Below are 17,886 nucleotides of genomic sequence, written 5' to 3' on the forward strand. Positions count from 1 at the left end.
CTTTGGAGGCGTGTCTGCAGATTTGATGATAAGTATTTCATGAGCTCATTGTACATTAGGTTGTTTATTCGTCTTTTTGACAGGACAGGAGAAGGAAGGCAAAAGACCGGCTTCTAGACTCAACGTGTGCAAACATATCACACGTTTACAGACATCACTCACTGTGGTGAACTCTAACAGTGCGACAGTGAATTTACTTGGGCAGAAGCACAAGAATCACTTCATCCTGCCTCGTACTGAACTGGGTAAGACTGCTGAAAGCGAATGTCCATCTATGACTTCAGCTGACCTGTGCCAAACTCATCCATTCAAGTGCATTATGGTGAAACACGTGATACATTTGTGCATTAACAGATTCCAAACATGGTGAAACTAAAATCGTCCCACAGATGTCAAGACGTTTGACCTACTAACAGTTTCCCAAGGCTGTCTTAACCAGACTTGAACTCAAGCAAAACAATTAAAATCTCAGTTTAAGATGACGTCACATCCAAGATGGTCTTAAACTGGGAATTAGTGATCACAAATCAGGTACTGTGAAAAATGTGCAGTGAAATCAAGTCTAGGATAGGATGTTAAATAAATAAATAAACAAAATAGCCTTTATAATTTTTAAAATCCAAAGTGAATTAATACTCGCTTTAATGAAAGATGGGAAAAAACAACTGATTACACACAGTTAAAAAGAATGGAGGCCCAGCAGTGCTATAATGTTTCGAGTATTCAGACCCTCAATGTGCAAAACCAGCAATCTGCTTCAGGCTCACCCAGCTGGACAAGTAGCCTGTTTTAGTGTCATTTTAATCCAGTAATGCTGACCCAACTGTACTCTGAAGAAGAGAATGTGGACAGGTCATCATATCCTAATCAGATCCAGCAAAACTGCTGTTGTCAAAAAGGACACGGAAACACTGAGATATGGATTTACAGTGAGATCAAGGACCTTATGGACCCCCAGCAGGACCACGTTTCTTGACTTCTACACACCTGTGTGAAGTTGGCATCCCATGCAATCAGAAAAGGTCTGAACATATAAAAGAAATAGAGGAAATCAGAGAAAAAAGATGGGAGAATGAGGGAAAAAATGAGAAAAATAATATCTAAATTGGTGGAGTGGCTGTGGTTCACTGACAAAAGAAGGAAAAAAGGACAAAGGTATTTTCTGTTAATCTGTGCTGACTTGTGCTATCAGGTTATTTGTAAGGATACACCGAAATTGGAAAAAAAGGCTGAAATTTTTACAGAAAATAAAGAAACAAAGATTAAATAGGCCTAAAATGAAGTGCTAAAATCGAAGACTTGCTCATTTTTACTAAGACCTTTTTTAGACTAAGTTTAATGGAAATAAAATGAGAAATAGTGAATAAACATGCTGCAATGCAAAAACCTGTCAGCTTCTGCGTCACCAGTTTCAACTTTCCCGTTCCACCTTAAACGGTGCAGCAGTTACATTCTAGCGCCTACGGGCACAAGAATGTAACTGTTGCACCATTTAAGCTGGAACGGAAAAATTCAAACAAGAAGCTTGTAACCTGAAATAATGGAATTCATTGCCTTGCATGGCCAACTGTTCTTTGTTGAGGACACTGGGTTTCATGGCGTATGCTGAAGCCTACATGCTGTAATAATTTGAGTAGATTTATTTTATGTAAACTCAGTTCATTTGTGCCACAACAGTGCCGGTTAATGTCCTAGAAAGAAATATTAAACAATTTTCTAACAAGCGATGTCACCCTGCACGCCATTAACAACCAAAATAGCCTGATTCGTGCTGACAAAGGAACCAACTGTGCTTTCATCTATTTCATTTCTCTGGCTATAACTGCTATTAGTCCAACTAGTCTTTTAAACCAGTGATGTGCTACGTTTTTGCTGGTTTGTCCTATTTTTATTTTCACTGTTTTATATATTTCGTTTTTTATTATTATTATTATTATCATCATTATAAGTGACTGCATCCAGGCAATTGTCTCAGGCTAAAATGGACAGCTGTGAAAAGATCTGAGGAAACTCTTTAGCCAATTTATCTCACTTTTTAGATGCAAAGCACTTCATGCGACTGCCTGACTGACTCACTCATGTTTAGCAGGCTTAAGTTTCTCCACAAGGGGGAGCTATTAGCACTCAAGTAGTTTCTGGTGCTTCATAACAGTGGTGCTTTGCATCAACAGCACTTTTTGTCCTTATTTATTCATTGTCGTCAATTAATAAAAGCTTCTGTTTCTGTATTTTAAACACATTATTAAAACCTTAACTGAAGTTCAAGACTGCTGACCTGAACTCCAAACGTGCAGTAATGTCTCATGTCAGCTGCTTAGCCACAGGCTGTCTTGTTTATTTTAAACCCAGGTTGGTTAGAGATGCTAAGCCCCATGGGACATAAAACACCAGTCCAGATTTATGCTATTTCTACTCATATACATGCTCAGAGTTAGCACTTAGCCTAAACATTGGTCAGAAGCTGTGAAACGTGTGAAAGCTCAACTCATTCAAAAAATAAATTAGCACAAATGTTTCTTTTGGCAGCACAAATGATCCAGACTGTTTTACTTGATTTGGACGCTGATGGTGGTGAGAATGATGTCACGTTTTAAAAATAGCACAAATGGTGGGTTTCTGATTGTATGGAGGGCCAACGTCATACAGGGTGCTGAGGACTGGACTGGATTGCAGGCTTCCGTTTAAAAACTAAAAATGAATCCATATTGTATTTACTGATCATAGAGAAGTAAAAACAGAACCTTTTCCCCCAAACTTGACCCATTAAAAGACTAACAGCTAAAGCCCGAACACTGGCACGCCTAAACACATTCCCACACCTGGTACGTTACATGGCTCTTTGTACTATAAGAGCCGTATTTGACCTGTATTTGACCTGTGTGGTCTGAGCGCTTCTCTCACGGTGCTCCGTTTTTTTGGTTTCACTCACTCATTGAGGGACAGAGAGCTGTTAGCACACAAAGTCCGTTTGGGTTTCTGCAGTTTTGTTGCCAGCGGCTTAAAGGCCATCTTCTTCATCGTCGACGTCATCGTCATCATCATCATCATCGTTGTCATCATCATCATCATCCTCCTCCTCCTCGCTGATGGCCTGGGGGCCGGTGTTGCTGCGCCGGGAGAAGGGTGAGGAGGGTGGAGAGGTTTTGGTGAAAAAGGGCAGGCGGAAGGTCGGCGAAGGCGAGCGTTCGCGGGTCGGGCTGCTGGATGGACTTTGGCGGGGACTGATGGCTTGCAGCATGCGACCCTTCCCCTCCTTCAGCATGTGCTTCTGCACACAGCAAAGGAATGATGTTACAGAAGAAAACAGGGCCCCTCTTGTTATATTGTGTACACACACACACAAACACACACACAAACACACATATTTTTGCTTTCCCAAAAAAATCATGCATCTCCATTTTTCTCGATTTATTTTTCTACATCATTTTAACACACCAGCTGTCCTTTACATTGTGTTCAAATTTTATTTTGAGTGGACCAATAGAAATGCTCCAAAATTATTATTTTATACCAATACACTATATTTTGTTAATATATTTGTATTTTTAAAGTACTTCAAAAATACAAAGAAAGAAAAATAAGAATTTAGTACATTATGTGTAGTTTAAAAAAATGTTTGTCCTCTCATTGAAAGAGGGTGGGCTTTAGGTAACTTTTTGGTGGGCCAAATCAAAAGTCCTCATGGACTAACTTTGGACAGCCCTGACTTAAACAAAGGCTAAACAGTAAAAACTAAATTCAGCTAAATTAGCAAATTCACACAATACCACCCTAGTCCATGTAACCCTTGATATCAAATCAGAGAAAGAAGAAAAATGTAAGAAAGTTAGATTCGCTCACCAGCGCTCCCTCCGGCCCGAACATCTGCAGGAAGTTGCCGATGAACTCGCGGGACTTCTCCTCCCACTTCTGAATGAGGTCGATGCTCTTCTCCTCCACCTTCTGCACAAACTCCTTACTCTTCTCCTCCACGTTCCGCACCTTCTGCTTCACCTTGTCCACGTGCTCCTGCAGGTGGTACTTCTTCTCCTGCGTGGTGGGAACCAAAGCAGCCGCTTGAATTTTCAAATTATGCAAAAAAGTAAAACAAAAATGAAGATTTTTGCTGGACAGCGGCGATATATTTATCATTGCCATACAACTAAGCTAGCAAACAACTTAATATGATTTAGTACAGCGCCTCTAATCCTTGATGATATAGTTAGTTAAAGGGGAACTCCACAGATTTTTCAAAATTTCTACATAATTAAATGGCTGAGATGTAAACCAAGTCATTCAGAGTGGTTTGGTGTGAAACGCTTCTTTCTAGAGAAACTTGCTGTATGAGAACTGTTCACAGTGGTGTTGATAGGAACCAGACGTCAGAAGAGTTTAAGTATAGTCTAAAAGGCATTTCTGAGACGTGACCTATTGCTATGAAAATTTTGTGGCTAATACCGATTACAGGCAATATTGGCTGACATATATTTATATTCAAAATTTAGTTTTCAATTTTGTACTCCAATAATTTAGTTAAACAGTACTTTATTGATATGATTGTCTGTTCTCAGTTCTCACACTTCTTAAACTCAAAGAAAGAGCAGAAACTCACTGTCTAGATTAATATTAATATCGTAGTGCTACCCAGAATTTTTGCAGTATCAGTTTCTATTAAATACCTCTTCTTATTTTCATTAGATCTCATCAGACATAAGTTTTTAGTGCTATAGTTTGTCCTTATATGGACCAAACTGGTTCAAAAACAAAGTTGAGAACACATTTTGGACTTCTTAAACCAAAAAGGAAATAACTGCAGCAAATATGTGTTTCGGTAGTGACAATTCTTAATGTTCCACACTGATTTACAGACTTTGGGACACTTTTACTTGAAAACAATGGGATCTAACTGCTCACCATGTGGCCATGAGGGACAGGGATGCAGCCTCACTTTCTGCTCTAAGATATAAAATAAGGCCCCGCCCACACACTAAAACTGTGTTTCGGGAATGACATGAAAACGTGGGACAGCAATTTTTGGATACATTTATTTTAGTTGAAAATTAAACCCTTAATAAACCCTTTATTAACTTCAATTTAAAAGAAAGTTGACAAGATGTTTTAAAAAACAGCATAAAAAATACAAAAAAAATGTAAGTATTATTTTTACAAGTGTAAATTTAGAGGTTAGGGTTTGGGACAGACACCTCCCAATAGAAACTAATATAAAAGATGATTTTCTACATATTTAGCTTATTACTATCTCTATTAATGAACTGGATTTAAATAGATTTGTTCTTTTAAATATTATATATATATATATATATATATATATATATATATATATATATATATATATAATGAGGGGGTGTAGCCGGAATGTTCTAGGGAGATCCAGGAGGGGGGATCAGCTACAGTGTTATGAGATCTACCCCTTTTTAACATGTTAACGTGCAAAAACAAACAAAAACTTGGCTCTATAATATGAGTCAGCTCCGAAATTTCACCTAAAAGAGTCGAAGAGACCACTCATTAGGGAACGACACATCACTAGCTAAAGTTCGGCTACTACAATATATTTAGTTATGCGACATTCTTCTGACCATATGTTTAATGGTTAACAGTATGTCAGGGGTCTTGGGGTCAGAAGTTGTGGTGAGAGGACAATGAGATGGGTGAACTCACGTTGATGAAGCTGACATTGAGCTCCTTGGCGGTGTAGCCACGCTGGAGGTTTCGCCTCACGTACACGTCGTAGTCCCTGACGATGCGTGTGATGATGTCAGAGGTTGAGATGCCCTCCGTCCGCTGGGTTGGAGCAAACATTCCTGTGAAGATCCAAGAGGATTAAAACAGATGCGTTGCTGTTTTATGACTGGGCTGAAAAACATTAATCCTACATCCATGCTTGTAAACAGGAAAAAAAGATACAAGTACATTAACCTCAATCAGAGATGTACATTCCTGCCATGCAGGTCTGGTATGTTATATCATGTACTACAGTATCTGCTCCTCCAGAGACGGAGCAGCGAGACAGACTCACCAGCCTCCTTAATGTGCTTATAAACATCATCACTCCCTGCGGATGAATATGGGATGTCATCATGGGCTACAAAGTCAATCTGGGGGTATCAAAAGAGAAGGAGTTATAAAGATGAGTGTATAGCATTACTGCTACTGAGTGCTGATTAGTTAGCATTACAGATACTGAGTGATGATTGGTTGGCATCACTGCTACTGAGTGCTGATTAGTTAGCATTACAGATACTGAGTGATGATTGGTTGGCATCACTGCTACTGAGTGCTGATTAGTTAGCATTACAGATACTGAGTGATGATTGGTTGGCATCACTGCTACTGAGTGCTGATTAGTTAGCATTACTGCTACTGAGTGCTGATTGGTTAGCATTACTGCTACTGGGTGCTGATTGGTTAGCATTACTGCTACTGAGTATTGAGTGGTTGGCATTACTGCTACTGAGTGCTGATTGGTTGGAATTACTGCTACCGAGTGCTGATTAGTTAGCATTACTGCTACTGAATGCTAATTGGTTGGAATTACTGCTACTGAGTGCTGACTGGTTGGAATTACTGCTACTGAGTGCTGGGTGGTTAGCATTACCAATACTGAGTGCTGACTGGTTGGCATTACCGCTACTGAGTGCTGATTGGTTGGCATTACTACTACTGAGTGCTGATTGGTTGGCATTACTACTACTGAGTGCTGAGTGGTTGGCATTGCTGCTACTGAGTGCTGATTGGTTGGCTTTACTGCTACTGAGTGCTGAGTGGTTGGCACTGCTGTTACTGAGTGATGATTGGTTAACATTATTACTACTAAGAACTGACTGGTCAGCATTACTGCTCCTGAGTGCTGACTGGTTGGCATTGCTGCTACTGAATGCTGATTGGTTAGGAGGCTGATCAGCTCACTGGCTGAGTAAAGCGTTTCACTCTCACTGACATCACAGTGTAAATAAGACACTATTATAAAAGTGAAATATGACAGCAGTGTTGATGTATTTCATGCTGTGAAAAATTAGTGCATTTAACCACTTATTTACAATTTTGGACAGAAGCCCCATTGAAACCCATTCGTTTTGGACTCAGGAGCACCATCAATAGACAGGAGAGTGCCTTATGATTGCAGTGATGTTGAACGATATAGAATAATATATAGCCAGTACTGGCTATATATTGCCCTGCCAGTGTCCCACTGTCCTCTCTGCCACTCACTCGGTGTTTGGTGAGGAACTCCGGCGTGAGGGTCCATGGGGCGTTGCGGACCACCTCGTCCACATAGCGGCAGTGTGTGACTGCATCGTAGCGCTCATCCTCGTTCATCACTGTGAAGCCCTTCAGCTTGTGCGTCAGCTCGTCACTGCACACTGAGGAAAAGACCAGGAGGGGAATAACACAGAGAGCCAACAAGTTCTCAGAACAAGAAAGAGTTTAGATAAGGGCAGCAATTCACTATGACTCAGCCAACCACGCAGAGATTTGGTTCAGTGTTCAGAAATTCATGGAATTCACTGCCATTTACAACAGAGACGAGCAAATAACAGTGTGCAGAATCAACACAGTAAATCATAAATGAAGTTTCATTTGAACGTACATGAATAATTCAGTATATAGTACTGTGCAGAAGCCAGAGAGCACCGTTCATTTATTAAATTTCCAGTCGAAACAGCCATTAAGTACAAGTTATTCATTTTTCAGGAGATATTTCTGAGATGATTAGATATCAGATAATCCACTTGCATAAGGAACAAGAAAGTCAAAGTGAAAATAAGTAAACAAACACTGGAGTTCGGAAAATGATTAAAAGCTACAGAAAAAATTGGGCTGCTAACAACCACCTGGAAGACCTGGTAGACCCCAAAACTGCCCCCATCAGATAAACAGCACTTAAAGCTTTCATCTTTGAGAGAGAGGAGAAAATCAAGCTGCTTCAGATCTGAAAACATCCACAGGTGTTTCTGTCCATCCTTCCACTGTGAGAAGATGACTCAGCGCTGTGGGTCTGAAAGATGTGTAGCTGTCAAGAAGAACCTCACTGAGAAAAGGAGACGGACACATCAAACAAAGAAGCTGAACGATGGACTGACCACCCCAGAGTCCAGACCTCAACACCACTGAATGTGTTTGATTACTTCAGAAAATTATCAACCAGCTTCTAAGACTGAACTTTGGAGGCGTGTCTGCAGATTCTTTGAGGAACTGAAAGCGAGTCTCCTGAAAAGAATGGAAGCTGTAATGAAGTTTGGACACACCAAACATGGAAAAATGATACTGTATTTAGTTATTGAGGCTTTTGTGTAATTTTCTGCTGGCTGGCTGTTTTGACTGAAAATAAAATGAATGAAGGATGGTCTGACTGTTTCACAGTACTCTGAGTTCAAGACACTTAGATTTATATTTGATCCAAGTTTCAGAAATGCTGCATATTATGGTTCTGACTGGTGTGCTGATTTCTAAAAATAGCACTAAAGCTAATTCCACAGTCACACGGTACAAAACTGAAGTGGGCCAACACAGAGAATAATTCAGTGACAGAGTTAACCTGAAGATTGTCTAACCGTGTACACTGCTTCATTTTCCTGTCTCTCATGGGTGCATACACTGATCAGGCATAACATTATGACCACCTCCTTGTTTCTACACTCATTGTCCATTTTATCAGCTCCACTTTCTATATAGGTGCACTTTGTAGTTCTACAGTTACAGACTGTAGTCCATCTGTTTCTCTGATACTTTGTTAGCCCCCTTTTACCCTGTTCTTCAGTGGTCAGGACCTCCACAGGACCCCTACAGAGCATGTCTTAATTGGGTGGCGGATCATTCTCAGCACTGCAGTAACACTGACGTGGTGGTGGTGTGTTAGTGTGTGTTGTGCTGGTCTGAGTGGATCAGACACAGCAGTGCTGCTGGAGTTTTTAAACACTGTGTCCACTCACTGTCCACTCTATTAGACACTCCTTCCTTGTCAGTCTACCTTGTAGATGTAAAGTCAGAGACGATAGCTCATCTGCTGCTGCACAGTTTGTGTTGGTCATCCTCTAGTCCTTCATCAGTGGTCACAGGACGCTGCCCACAGGATGCTGTTGGCTGGATATTTTTGGTTGGTGGACTATTCTCAGTCCAGCAGTGACACTGAGGTGTTTAAAAACTCCAGCAGCACTGCTGTGTCTGATCCACTCAGACCAGCACAACACACACTAACACACCACCACCACGTCAGTGTTACTGCAGTGCTGAGAATGATCCGCCACCCAATTAAGACATGCTCTGTAGGGGTCCTGTGGAGGTCCTGACCACTGAAGAACAGGGTAAAAGGGGGCTAACAAAGTATCAGAGAAACAGATGGACTACAGTCTGTAACTGTAGAACTACAAAGTGCACCTATATAGTAAGTGGAGCTGATAAAATGGACAATGAGCGTAGAAACAAGGAGTTTCCCATTAGATCCCATTTTGCAGTCAGTCAGACATCAGAGTGTAAAATCTAAACCTACCACCGACAATGAGGTGCGTGTTGGGGAAGAGCCTTTTGGCCTGCATGAGGGCGCGGGCGTGTCCTGAGTGGAACATGTCGAAGATGCCGTCAGCGTACACCCTCACCGGCCGGTCAGCTGAGAGGAGACAATACAAATGAAAGAACAAATAAAAAAACTAATACTATTTTTAACAGTGTGTTTTCTTCATTCTTTATGTGAGCTTACTGGCCAAACAGTAACATCTGTTGATGTATTAAAGAAAAAGCCTTTGCTGTAAATATTAAGTTTGTACAAAAAACTCGATCAGCTGAGGCATGTCTGCAATTTGAAATTTGCTTCCTTAGTTTTGAACAGGAGCCACACGGCTAATGTAGTTAACAAGCAACAAAAGCTTAAGCAACATTAAACAAGCTGCTACTACTGTTTCTAGCTATGCTAATGTACTTCAGCTCGTGTTTATAGGTAACAGTATGTCAGAAAAAGCATAAGCAAGTCTATTAGACATGTGCAAGTTCCCATTACTTGTTAGCTATATTAGCCTTGTAGCTCTAGTGCAAAGCTAAGGATGCAGGTCTAGGCTGATGGACTACATTTGGGTTAAGAGACAAACTTTTAATTCTTTACGTGAATCAATATAGTAACCTTCGTAGGCGTTAAAGGGGAATTTCACTGATTTTTCCAAAGTTCCGTATAATTAACTAGTTAAGAACAAAGAATGTGTTTACATGCGCTCAATAATCCGATCATAATTCGATTTCTGCAGTCATCTGATTATTCAAGTGGTCATGTAAACAGCACCCTAAGATTTCTTAAATCAGAGTAAGGTCTAGAAATCTGATTAAGAAATCTGATAAAGAGCTGGATTTTAGCTCAGTGATCAGATTTCTCAGTGCATGTAAACTCTTACTCTGATCTCTTTCAGATTTCTCAGTCTGAGCATGTGCGAAAACAGACGGTGGGACCGGATATAAGCAAGCAGCGTCGCCACGAGATGCAGCTTAACACTTTTGGAGCGACGCTGAAGCCAAATACATACTGGACGAAATGAAGGGTTTAAATATTCTTCATCTTCTAGATGATGCATGTTCATATTTTCAGGTAAAGTGGCTCAATGTTTATTAAAAAAAAAAGCCTCAAAGTATGAAGTTTGAGTTGTACATTATGTTTACGTCACGTCTTCTGTGAGTTTATTGGCTAGTTGTAGAGCAGAAATCTGATTACTGTCTGACTCATGTAGACCTGGAGTTTCCCCCTTATCTGATTACTCAAGTGCATGTAAACACTTTGATCAGATTACTGCCAAAATCTGATTTTGTGCAGTTATCGGATTATTAAGTAGATGTAAACACACTCAAAGTCATTCAAAGTGGTTTGGTGTGAAATGCTCCGTTCTAGAGAAACTCACAGAGTCAGAACTGTTCACAGCAGTGGTGATAGGAACCAGACGTCTGAACTCAGTTTTAATGTCTCTAAAAGCCCCTTCTTATAAAGGTAATAAACAAAATGACTATGAATAATTGTTCAATGACTTAGTCAATGTTTTATATTATATAATATATGAAAAAAACTTAAAATGGCTATATTTGTGTTGTAGTCATGGTGACCCCTGGTTCCTATCACCACCACTGTATAGAAATCTGAGCTGGTTTCTCTACAATGAATCATTTCACATTATCCCACTCTGAATGACTTTGTTTACATCTCCACCACTGAATTATCTGGAATTCTTACATGGTGTTCCTCTTTTAGCCTCTTCCATGCTGACTCGTTTATATGGCTTGTCTTCCAGTGATTCGAGCTGGTCAGCGTAGGGCGCTGGATCTCTTAAACCCTGCGGAGAGCGAAAAGCAGCCCAGGTTCACAGTCGTTTTTCTCCTACAGGCGTACAAACAGAGAGCCTTGCTCTTTTATCTCACTTACCAAAGTGTGGCGTCTCAGCTTGAGCGGCCTCTCGCCTTCCTCTGCATCTCTGTTTGATCCCTCTCTCCTCCTCTTCCTGGAGATGGGTCGCCCTGAAGTGTGTGCCTCCATTCCCAAAACAGTAAGCCCTGCTCCTGCTGGACAACACCAAATAAATCATGACAACAAACCAGGGTGGCAGGATATGGACAAAATATCCAAATTAAAGTTATATTGCTATGTTTTGTGACCCCAATTTCTACACAATATGGCCGAAAGTACCCCTGCTAATTGTTTCAGCCACACCCACTCCTAACAGGTTTATTAAATCAAGCTCATATCCATGCAATCTCCAAAGAAGCAACAACAGCTCAGCCACACAAACTCACAGAGCAGAGTTGCTGATTGCAGAAGCACATAAGAGTGTAAAAAATTGCAGCACACACTACAGAGTTCCAAACTGCCCCTGGAAGCAACATCAGCACAAGAACTGTGTGCTGGGAGCTTCCTAAAATGGGTTTTCATGGCTGAGCAGCTGCACACAGTCCTAGGATGACTATGTGCAATGCCAAGTGTCAGCTGGAGTGGCATAAAGTATGTCACCTAATCTGGGTTTAGCAGATGTCAGGAGAGCGCCATCTACCGGAATCCACAGTGCCAACAGTAGAGTTTGGTGGAGGAGGAATAATAGGCTGGGGCTGTTTTTCTGGGTTTGGACCCCTTAGTTCCAGTGAAGGGTGATGTTAATGCTACAGCATGCTAAGACATTTCAGACAATTATATGCTTCCAGCTTTGCAGCAACGGTTTGTTGAAGGCCTTTTCCTGTTTCAGCATGACTGAGCCCCTGAGCACAAAGCGAGCTCCATGAAGACATGGTTTGTCTGATGTGGAGGAGCTCCTGTGGCCTGACCTCAGCCCCACTGAACACCCCTGGGATGAATTGGAACGTTGACTGTGAGTCAGGCCTTCTTGTCCAACATCACTGCCTGACGTCACAAATGCTCTTTTGACTGAATGAAATTCCCACAGAAACACTGCAAAATCTTGAGGAAAGCTTTCCCTGAAGAGTGGAGGCTGTTATGGTCGCAAAAGGGCAGGGGGGCATCCCTATGTTAAAGCCTATGGTTAAGGAATGGGATGTCCAACAAGTTCCCAATTTATCAGTTTACCAGTTTACAAGGTTAATGTACCACAATTGCACAAAGATTTGCGCAAATGTTATTTTTAATTTGCACAGTTCCAACTTTACAATGATATATATTATATATATATATATATATATATATATATATATATATATATATATATATATATATATATATATATATATATATATATATCTTTTTTCCTGATACTGAAAAATGAATACCGTAATTGGAACTGGAAAACTAATGAAAGGAGGTCTCTTTTGCGCCGTACTGCATATCATGTAGCTCTACCACAAACCACAAAGCAACTCTGCCACCAATCCAGTGACACTGGATCCACCCAAAACATCTGTGACAGACTGAGTTTCAGGAGCGCTACTAGACACCACACGACCCACTTGGCCACGATTCACACCATGATAAACAAACGCAGCTACACTTTTTAAAAAGAGGTGCCCCAAAAGATTCTATGACCAACACCACAGGAGAACTACTTCTGGTTCCCTGATGTGTACGCGTGAAGAGCCTTTTACAGGGTCTTTGAAAGACCCTTCTATAGCATAATGTAATGGTTCTCCACCAATTTAGGGCTCTTTCTGAGAACCTTTACATCTTTCGAATTGTATTGGTATTCTCCAGGCCTTGTTGCATTCTGCACAGGATGCCTCATAGAATTAAAGCCACAGTGGCCCGAAGGACGGAAGAACATACCCAGACCTCAACGTGGAACGCATACAAACTGAGCACGGTTTACTTGGCACGGTTAGCGGACTATGCTGAGGGCTGCCGAACTGGCTTTAGGCTTTATTCACTGATTAGTTCTACAGAAAACAATCAAACAAAACCAATCTATCAAATAAAAAGTTCACTAACACTGTCACTAAATAAGTGAACGCAGTCCAGCACTCAATAGACGTCAAACCATCAATCAAACAACGACTGCTGAACATTAGCAGGTGCTGCTAGGAGGGAGGCACTGGTTAGCAAGCTTAGCTAGATTGCTAACAGCTCTTTTCACCTCAGAACAGACCGGATTCTGGCGAAACGAAGTGACTCGGGTCTAGATAATAATGAATCAGATCTGAGGGAGTGATGTTCCTGGTGTTGGAGGAACAGAAAGGCGAAATTAAACCTTTTTATTTGGTGTTTGGTGGATGTTAACTAACCTAACGTAAGCATTAGCGCTGGGAAATTTTACAATACACATCGTTATCATGATAAATTATGTCACAAAACGATTCAATATGCTTTTCTGAACTTATTGTGCAGATCATTGTACTTGTAAAACACTGACCAACTGCATGCTTCATTATAAAGAGACCAGATTAGTCCAGTTTAACTGGGTTTAGGGCCGAATATTGAATAAAAACGTATGTGTTAACAGCTTCTGATAGTTTTATTTTTGTAATGTAGCACTATGGGTTCTTTTTCCTCTGTCCCAGCTAATCAGATGTCAGAATATATCAGGATATATGGGGTGTATTGTGAACATTTCTTTAAGTATATCATTATATATACTAGATATATTAGCATTTTTGCCATATTGCCCATCTCTAGTCAGCAGAGCTTGGAGGCCACAGAGTCAAACAGTACCACACAACACAGTATACCACTATACTATTTCCGCTATAGTGACTCAATTACTCCACTTAAATGCACAAATATCATGGGTGTTGATTTATTAAGATGCTTAATAACACAATATTACTCTGCATAAGAGCGAAATCATTGAGAACTTAAAACACAAGCTTCAGTTTCGTAATGTATTAATAACCCGAGGACCTCAGAGGACCTAAAAACCTCATAATGCTTCTGCTGCCCTGGTTACAATGAGTTATACATAGCAGATTTCATACTAAGACTCTTGCTGCATGAATCAGAAACCTGGCAGACACTTCCCACATCGAGCGTAACGGGATTACATTTCACAAGGAAGCAGAGAGAGGAAATATCTACCTCCGCTGAGTCACTGAGGCAATAGGTTACTTACACATCTTCCTTTCTGGAATTATCTCAGAGTCTGATCAGGCACATTTTAACATTTTTATCCTTAAATACATCTAATTTAGCTCAGCTAACATGGGCACACATTATTTCTGGGCTCTATGAAGTCACTGCAGGGTAACTACATAGTTAATAACCGAAAAGCCTCATAATTCAGTGACTGCTATTAAACTCCAGCAGCACTGCTGTGTCTGATCCACTCAGACCAGCACAACACACACTAACACACCACCACCACGTCAGTGTTACTGCAGCGCTGAGAATGATCCACCACACAAATAGTACCTGCTCTGTGAGGGTCCATGGGGGTCCTGACCACTGAAGAACAGGGTAAAAGGGGGCTAACAAAGTATCAGAGAAACAGATGGACTACAGTCTGTAACTGTAGAACTACAAAGTGCACCTATATAGTAAGTGGAGCTGATAAAATGGACAATGAGTGTAGAAACAAGGAGGTGGTCAGAATGTTGTGCCTGATCGGTGTGTATTTGTTTTATATCTAATGTTGATGTTAGTAAAATGGTAAATATGAAAAATAGACCTTCTCTGGAGTCTGTTTGCCTTAAAGCACCCTTTCTGCCATAAATGGCTATTAAAAATACATTTTAGGCCAAAGTCTTTTCTCAAACCTATCATAAAACGTCTCGGGCATCAGACAAAATATTCACAACCAGTTTCACTGGTTACAACTTTGTGTGATGTAGCTTTTAAAGGCATTAAACTATTCGGATGCCTGGTTCCTGTCACCACCACTGTGAACAATTCTGACTGGGCACGTTTCTCTAGAACAGAGCAAACCACTCTGAATGACTTCGTGCACAGCATTAAGATTTAATGATGCAGAAATTTTGAAATGTAGGTGGAGTTCCCCTTTAACTGGTTATAAAGAAAGGACAAAAAAGACAATATATGTGTAGTAATCCTGCATATCCATAAGCTGTCCATAGACTCTTAAAAAAGATGGTTCTTCAAGGGTTCTTTAGTAAAGAAAATGGTACCATACAGAACCATAAACACTCAAAGAACCCTTGGCACGACTGAAGAGTTATTTGCACGGTGAAATGGTTCTTTAGATGCTATAGAACCTTTCTGAAAAGGGTTCTACTATTGCTATTAATATGCAAATATACACTTTAAAGTCTAATTCTGAACATGCATTGCTCAGGCTCTCTGTCAGATAAAAAGGCTGTGTTAGAGCTGGAAAGCAGTTAAATGTGTCCTGTTCACCTGCATACTGTGTGAATGACTGTCCCAGGATGAGGCCTTTGCATAGCTACCAAAAGTGACCCCAGCAGCTGGTCAGACATGTAGAGCAGGCGGGTCAGAAATAGCAGCTGGCTTTGTTAGTAAGTTATGGTCAGGCTGGCTGGCTTTAAAACCCACCCAGCCAGCCTGTTCATTCATGTGCCATCCAGCAAACTTCACTAAAACACTTCTGTAGGAGAGCATTTTTGAAATCCACTTACTTACTGACCCATATGAAGGTCTATAAAGTCTCAGCTTAAAGGGGAACTCCACCAGTTTTTCAAAAGCCCCACATTATTAAAGTGTTAAGATGTGAACAAAGTCATTCAGAGTGGTTTGGTGTGAAACGCTCCGTTCTAGAGAAACTTACCGAGTCAGAATTGTTCAAAGTGGCCGTGATAGGAACCAGACGTCCACCTCTAAAAGCTCCCTCAAAGAAAGTTATTACATGAAATGGTTATGAATAAGTCGACTGATGCATGAGACATCGTTCTATGATAGTTTCGGGTTAATGTTTTGACCTAAATTGTATTTTCCACTGTTGTACCATCATCAACATTCAATATACAACTCAGAAGACTCGTGTAGGTTCACTGTTGGTTTTGGACAGCAAATGTAATGGCTATATTTATGTTGTTGACATGGTGACCCCTGGTTCCTATCACCACCAGCGTAAAGAAATCTGTAAAGAAGTCTGTAAGTTTCACTGGAAATCGTCATTTCAAATCAAAATCTCTGAATGACTTTGTTTACTGAATAAGTCAGAAATTTTGAAAGACTGGTGGAGCTCCCCTTTAATCCACTGATCCATAAGAGGGTCTATAAGGTCTCAGCTTAAGCCAGCTTGCTGAGTTCATGTAGTTCCTTATAGGCATGTAAGGCTTTGCTAGTTAGACAGACTGCCTGTCTTACTGAACATATCAGCAACAAACAAATCGACATTATAATCGGAAATGACTGATTTTAAAGCAGACGTCACGCACAACAACACACATAAACCTGCCTAACTAACGTTACTAACGTTACCTATTAAATGAAGCTGAAGTTAACTTCTTTCTCGCCAGCTTCTTACTCTAATTTTCCGTTCCACCTTAAACGGTGCAGCTGTTCCATTCTAGCGCGGGTACACCGCTTTACACCGCCGCTGCCCGGGCGCAGCATTTAAGGTGGAACGTAAAATTCGAATTAAAAAGCTGGCGAACAAGAAACGAACTTCAGCCTGACAGCCTAACAGCGTTAAGACGAGTTAACTTACAGAACTAACGTGAGTTTACCTGTTAGTTACTCACCCTCTGCCGTGTTCAGTTTACAGCCAGGCTCTGTTTATAACCTGTTTAAATGTTCATCTGAATTCTGCTAACCGTGTGGTTTGGAGCACAGCCTCGCAGCGTCCGACCGACGCCGTTCGCAAATGTCGTAGACAGCTACAGAATAGCGAAGGGTCGTCAGGGCACAATTGACCTCGAAGGTTTTATTTATTTTTTAAACACAGTTTTATATTTGGAATTTGTTTAATATTTATTTTTTCTTTATTTGTTAGTGATATAATTTATAACATATTTTTAGTTATTTTATTTTCGTTTATTTATTTATTTATTTATGTTACACATTCTGCCTCTTTATATTTCACCTTTATATTTTTCACTTAGCCGACCAACCAGATAACAACGAAGGTTTTATTTATTTAATATTTTATTGTTTTCTTTATTTTTATGTACGTATTTATTTTTTTCTATTATTTTTTAGTGATTCTATTTTAGTTTTTTATTTGTTTTACAAAGTCTGTATCGTTTTTATTTTTTATATATTTTTATATTTTTTCACCTTTTTATTTTTTTTAGCCTATTATTACCAGTATTTTATTTATTTATTTATTTATTATTTGGGGGTTAAAATTGACCTCTTTAGTTTAACCTTTAAAAGCGCTACGGCAGGACCCAAAACACACAAATAAAAGCCCTTTCTCACTACCCCTAGCTGCGTCCCCTAGGGAACGACGCTGTAGGGCGCAAGGGGGCGAGCTAACGTTTTATTAGGTGTCGTGTAGAAGTGAATAAACAGCGACCTTTGTCTAAACTCGAGACTGTGCTACCTCTGTTAATGAAATGATTGGAAAA

The 17,886-nt window shown here is 40.3% G+C and overlaps 1 protein-coding gene across 4 annotated transcripts; it reads right to left on the bottom strand.

The window, feature by feature from the left end:
• Positions 1-48: 48 nt before the first annotated feature.
• On the bottom strand, positions 49-17,200 carry pcyt1aa (phosphate cytidylyltransferase 1, choline, alpha a). Of its 4 annotated transcripts, none has more exons than XM_036597050.1 (9): positions 17,059-17,200; positions 11,393-11,526; positions 11,204-11,303; positions 9,491-9,607; positions 7,213-7,364; positions 6,020-6,098; positions 5,662-5,804; positions 3,841-4,029; positions 49-3,268 (listed from the first exon to the last, which is right to left on the bottom strand). In XM_036597050.1, the coding sequence occupies exons 2-9, from the start codon at positions 11,501-11,503 to the stop codon at positions 2,999-3,001; spliced, it is 1,161 nt and encodes a 386-aa protein (XP_036452943.1). In that variant the 5' UTR covers positions 11,504-11,526; positions 17,059-17,200; the 3' UTR covers positions 49-2,998. The 4 variants fall into 4 exon arrangements, with proteins under 4 accessions (XP_036452943.1, XP_036452942.1, XP_036452945.1 ...); XM_036597049.1 differs by having other exon boundaries at positions 11,393-11,529; XM_036597052.1 differs by having other exon boundaries at positions 17,044-17,200.
• Between the last annotated feature and the right edge of the window lie 686 nt (positions 17,201-17,886).

Source organism: Colossoma macropomum, unplaced genomic scaffold (assembly GCF_904425465.1).
Source record: "Colossoma macropomum unplaced genomic scaffold, Colossoma_macropomum, whole genome shotgun sequence".
NCBI classification, from domain to species: domain Eukaryota; kingdom Metazoa; phylum Chordata; class Actinopteri; order Characiformes; family Serrasalmidae; genus Colossoma; species Colossoma macropomum.

Bases quoted from the DNA above. Each gene is read 5' to 3' on its own strand.
- pcyt1aa (XM_036597050.1), bottom strand. From the start codon at position 11,503: ATGGAGGCACACACTTCAGGGCGACCCATCTCCAGGAAGAGGAGGAGA. The intron at 7,365-9,490 runs GTAGGTTTAGAT...TCTTTTCCTCAG, and splicing joins CACGCACCTCATTGTCGGTG to TGTGCAGTGACGAGCTGACG. The intron at 6,099-7,212 runs GTGAGTGGCAGA...TGATACCCCCAG, and splicing joins AGTTCCTCACCAAACACCGA to ATTGACTTTGTAGCCCATGA.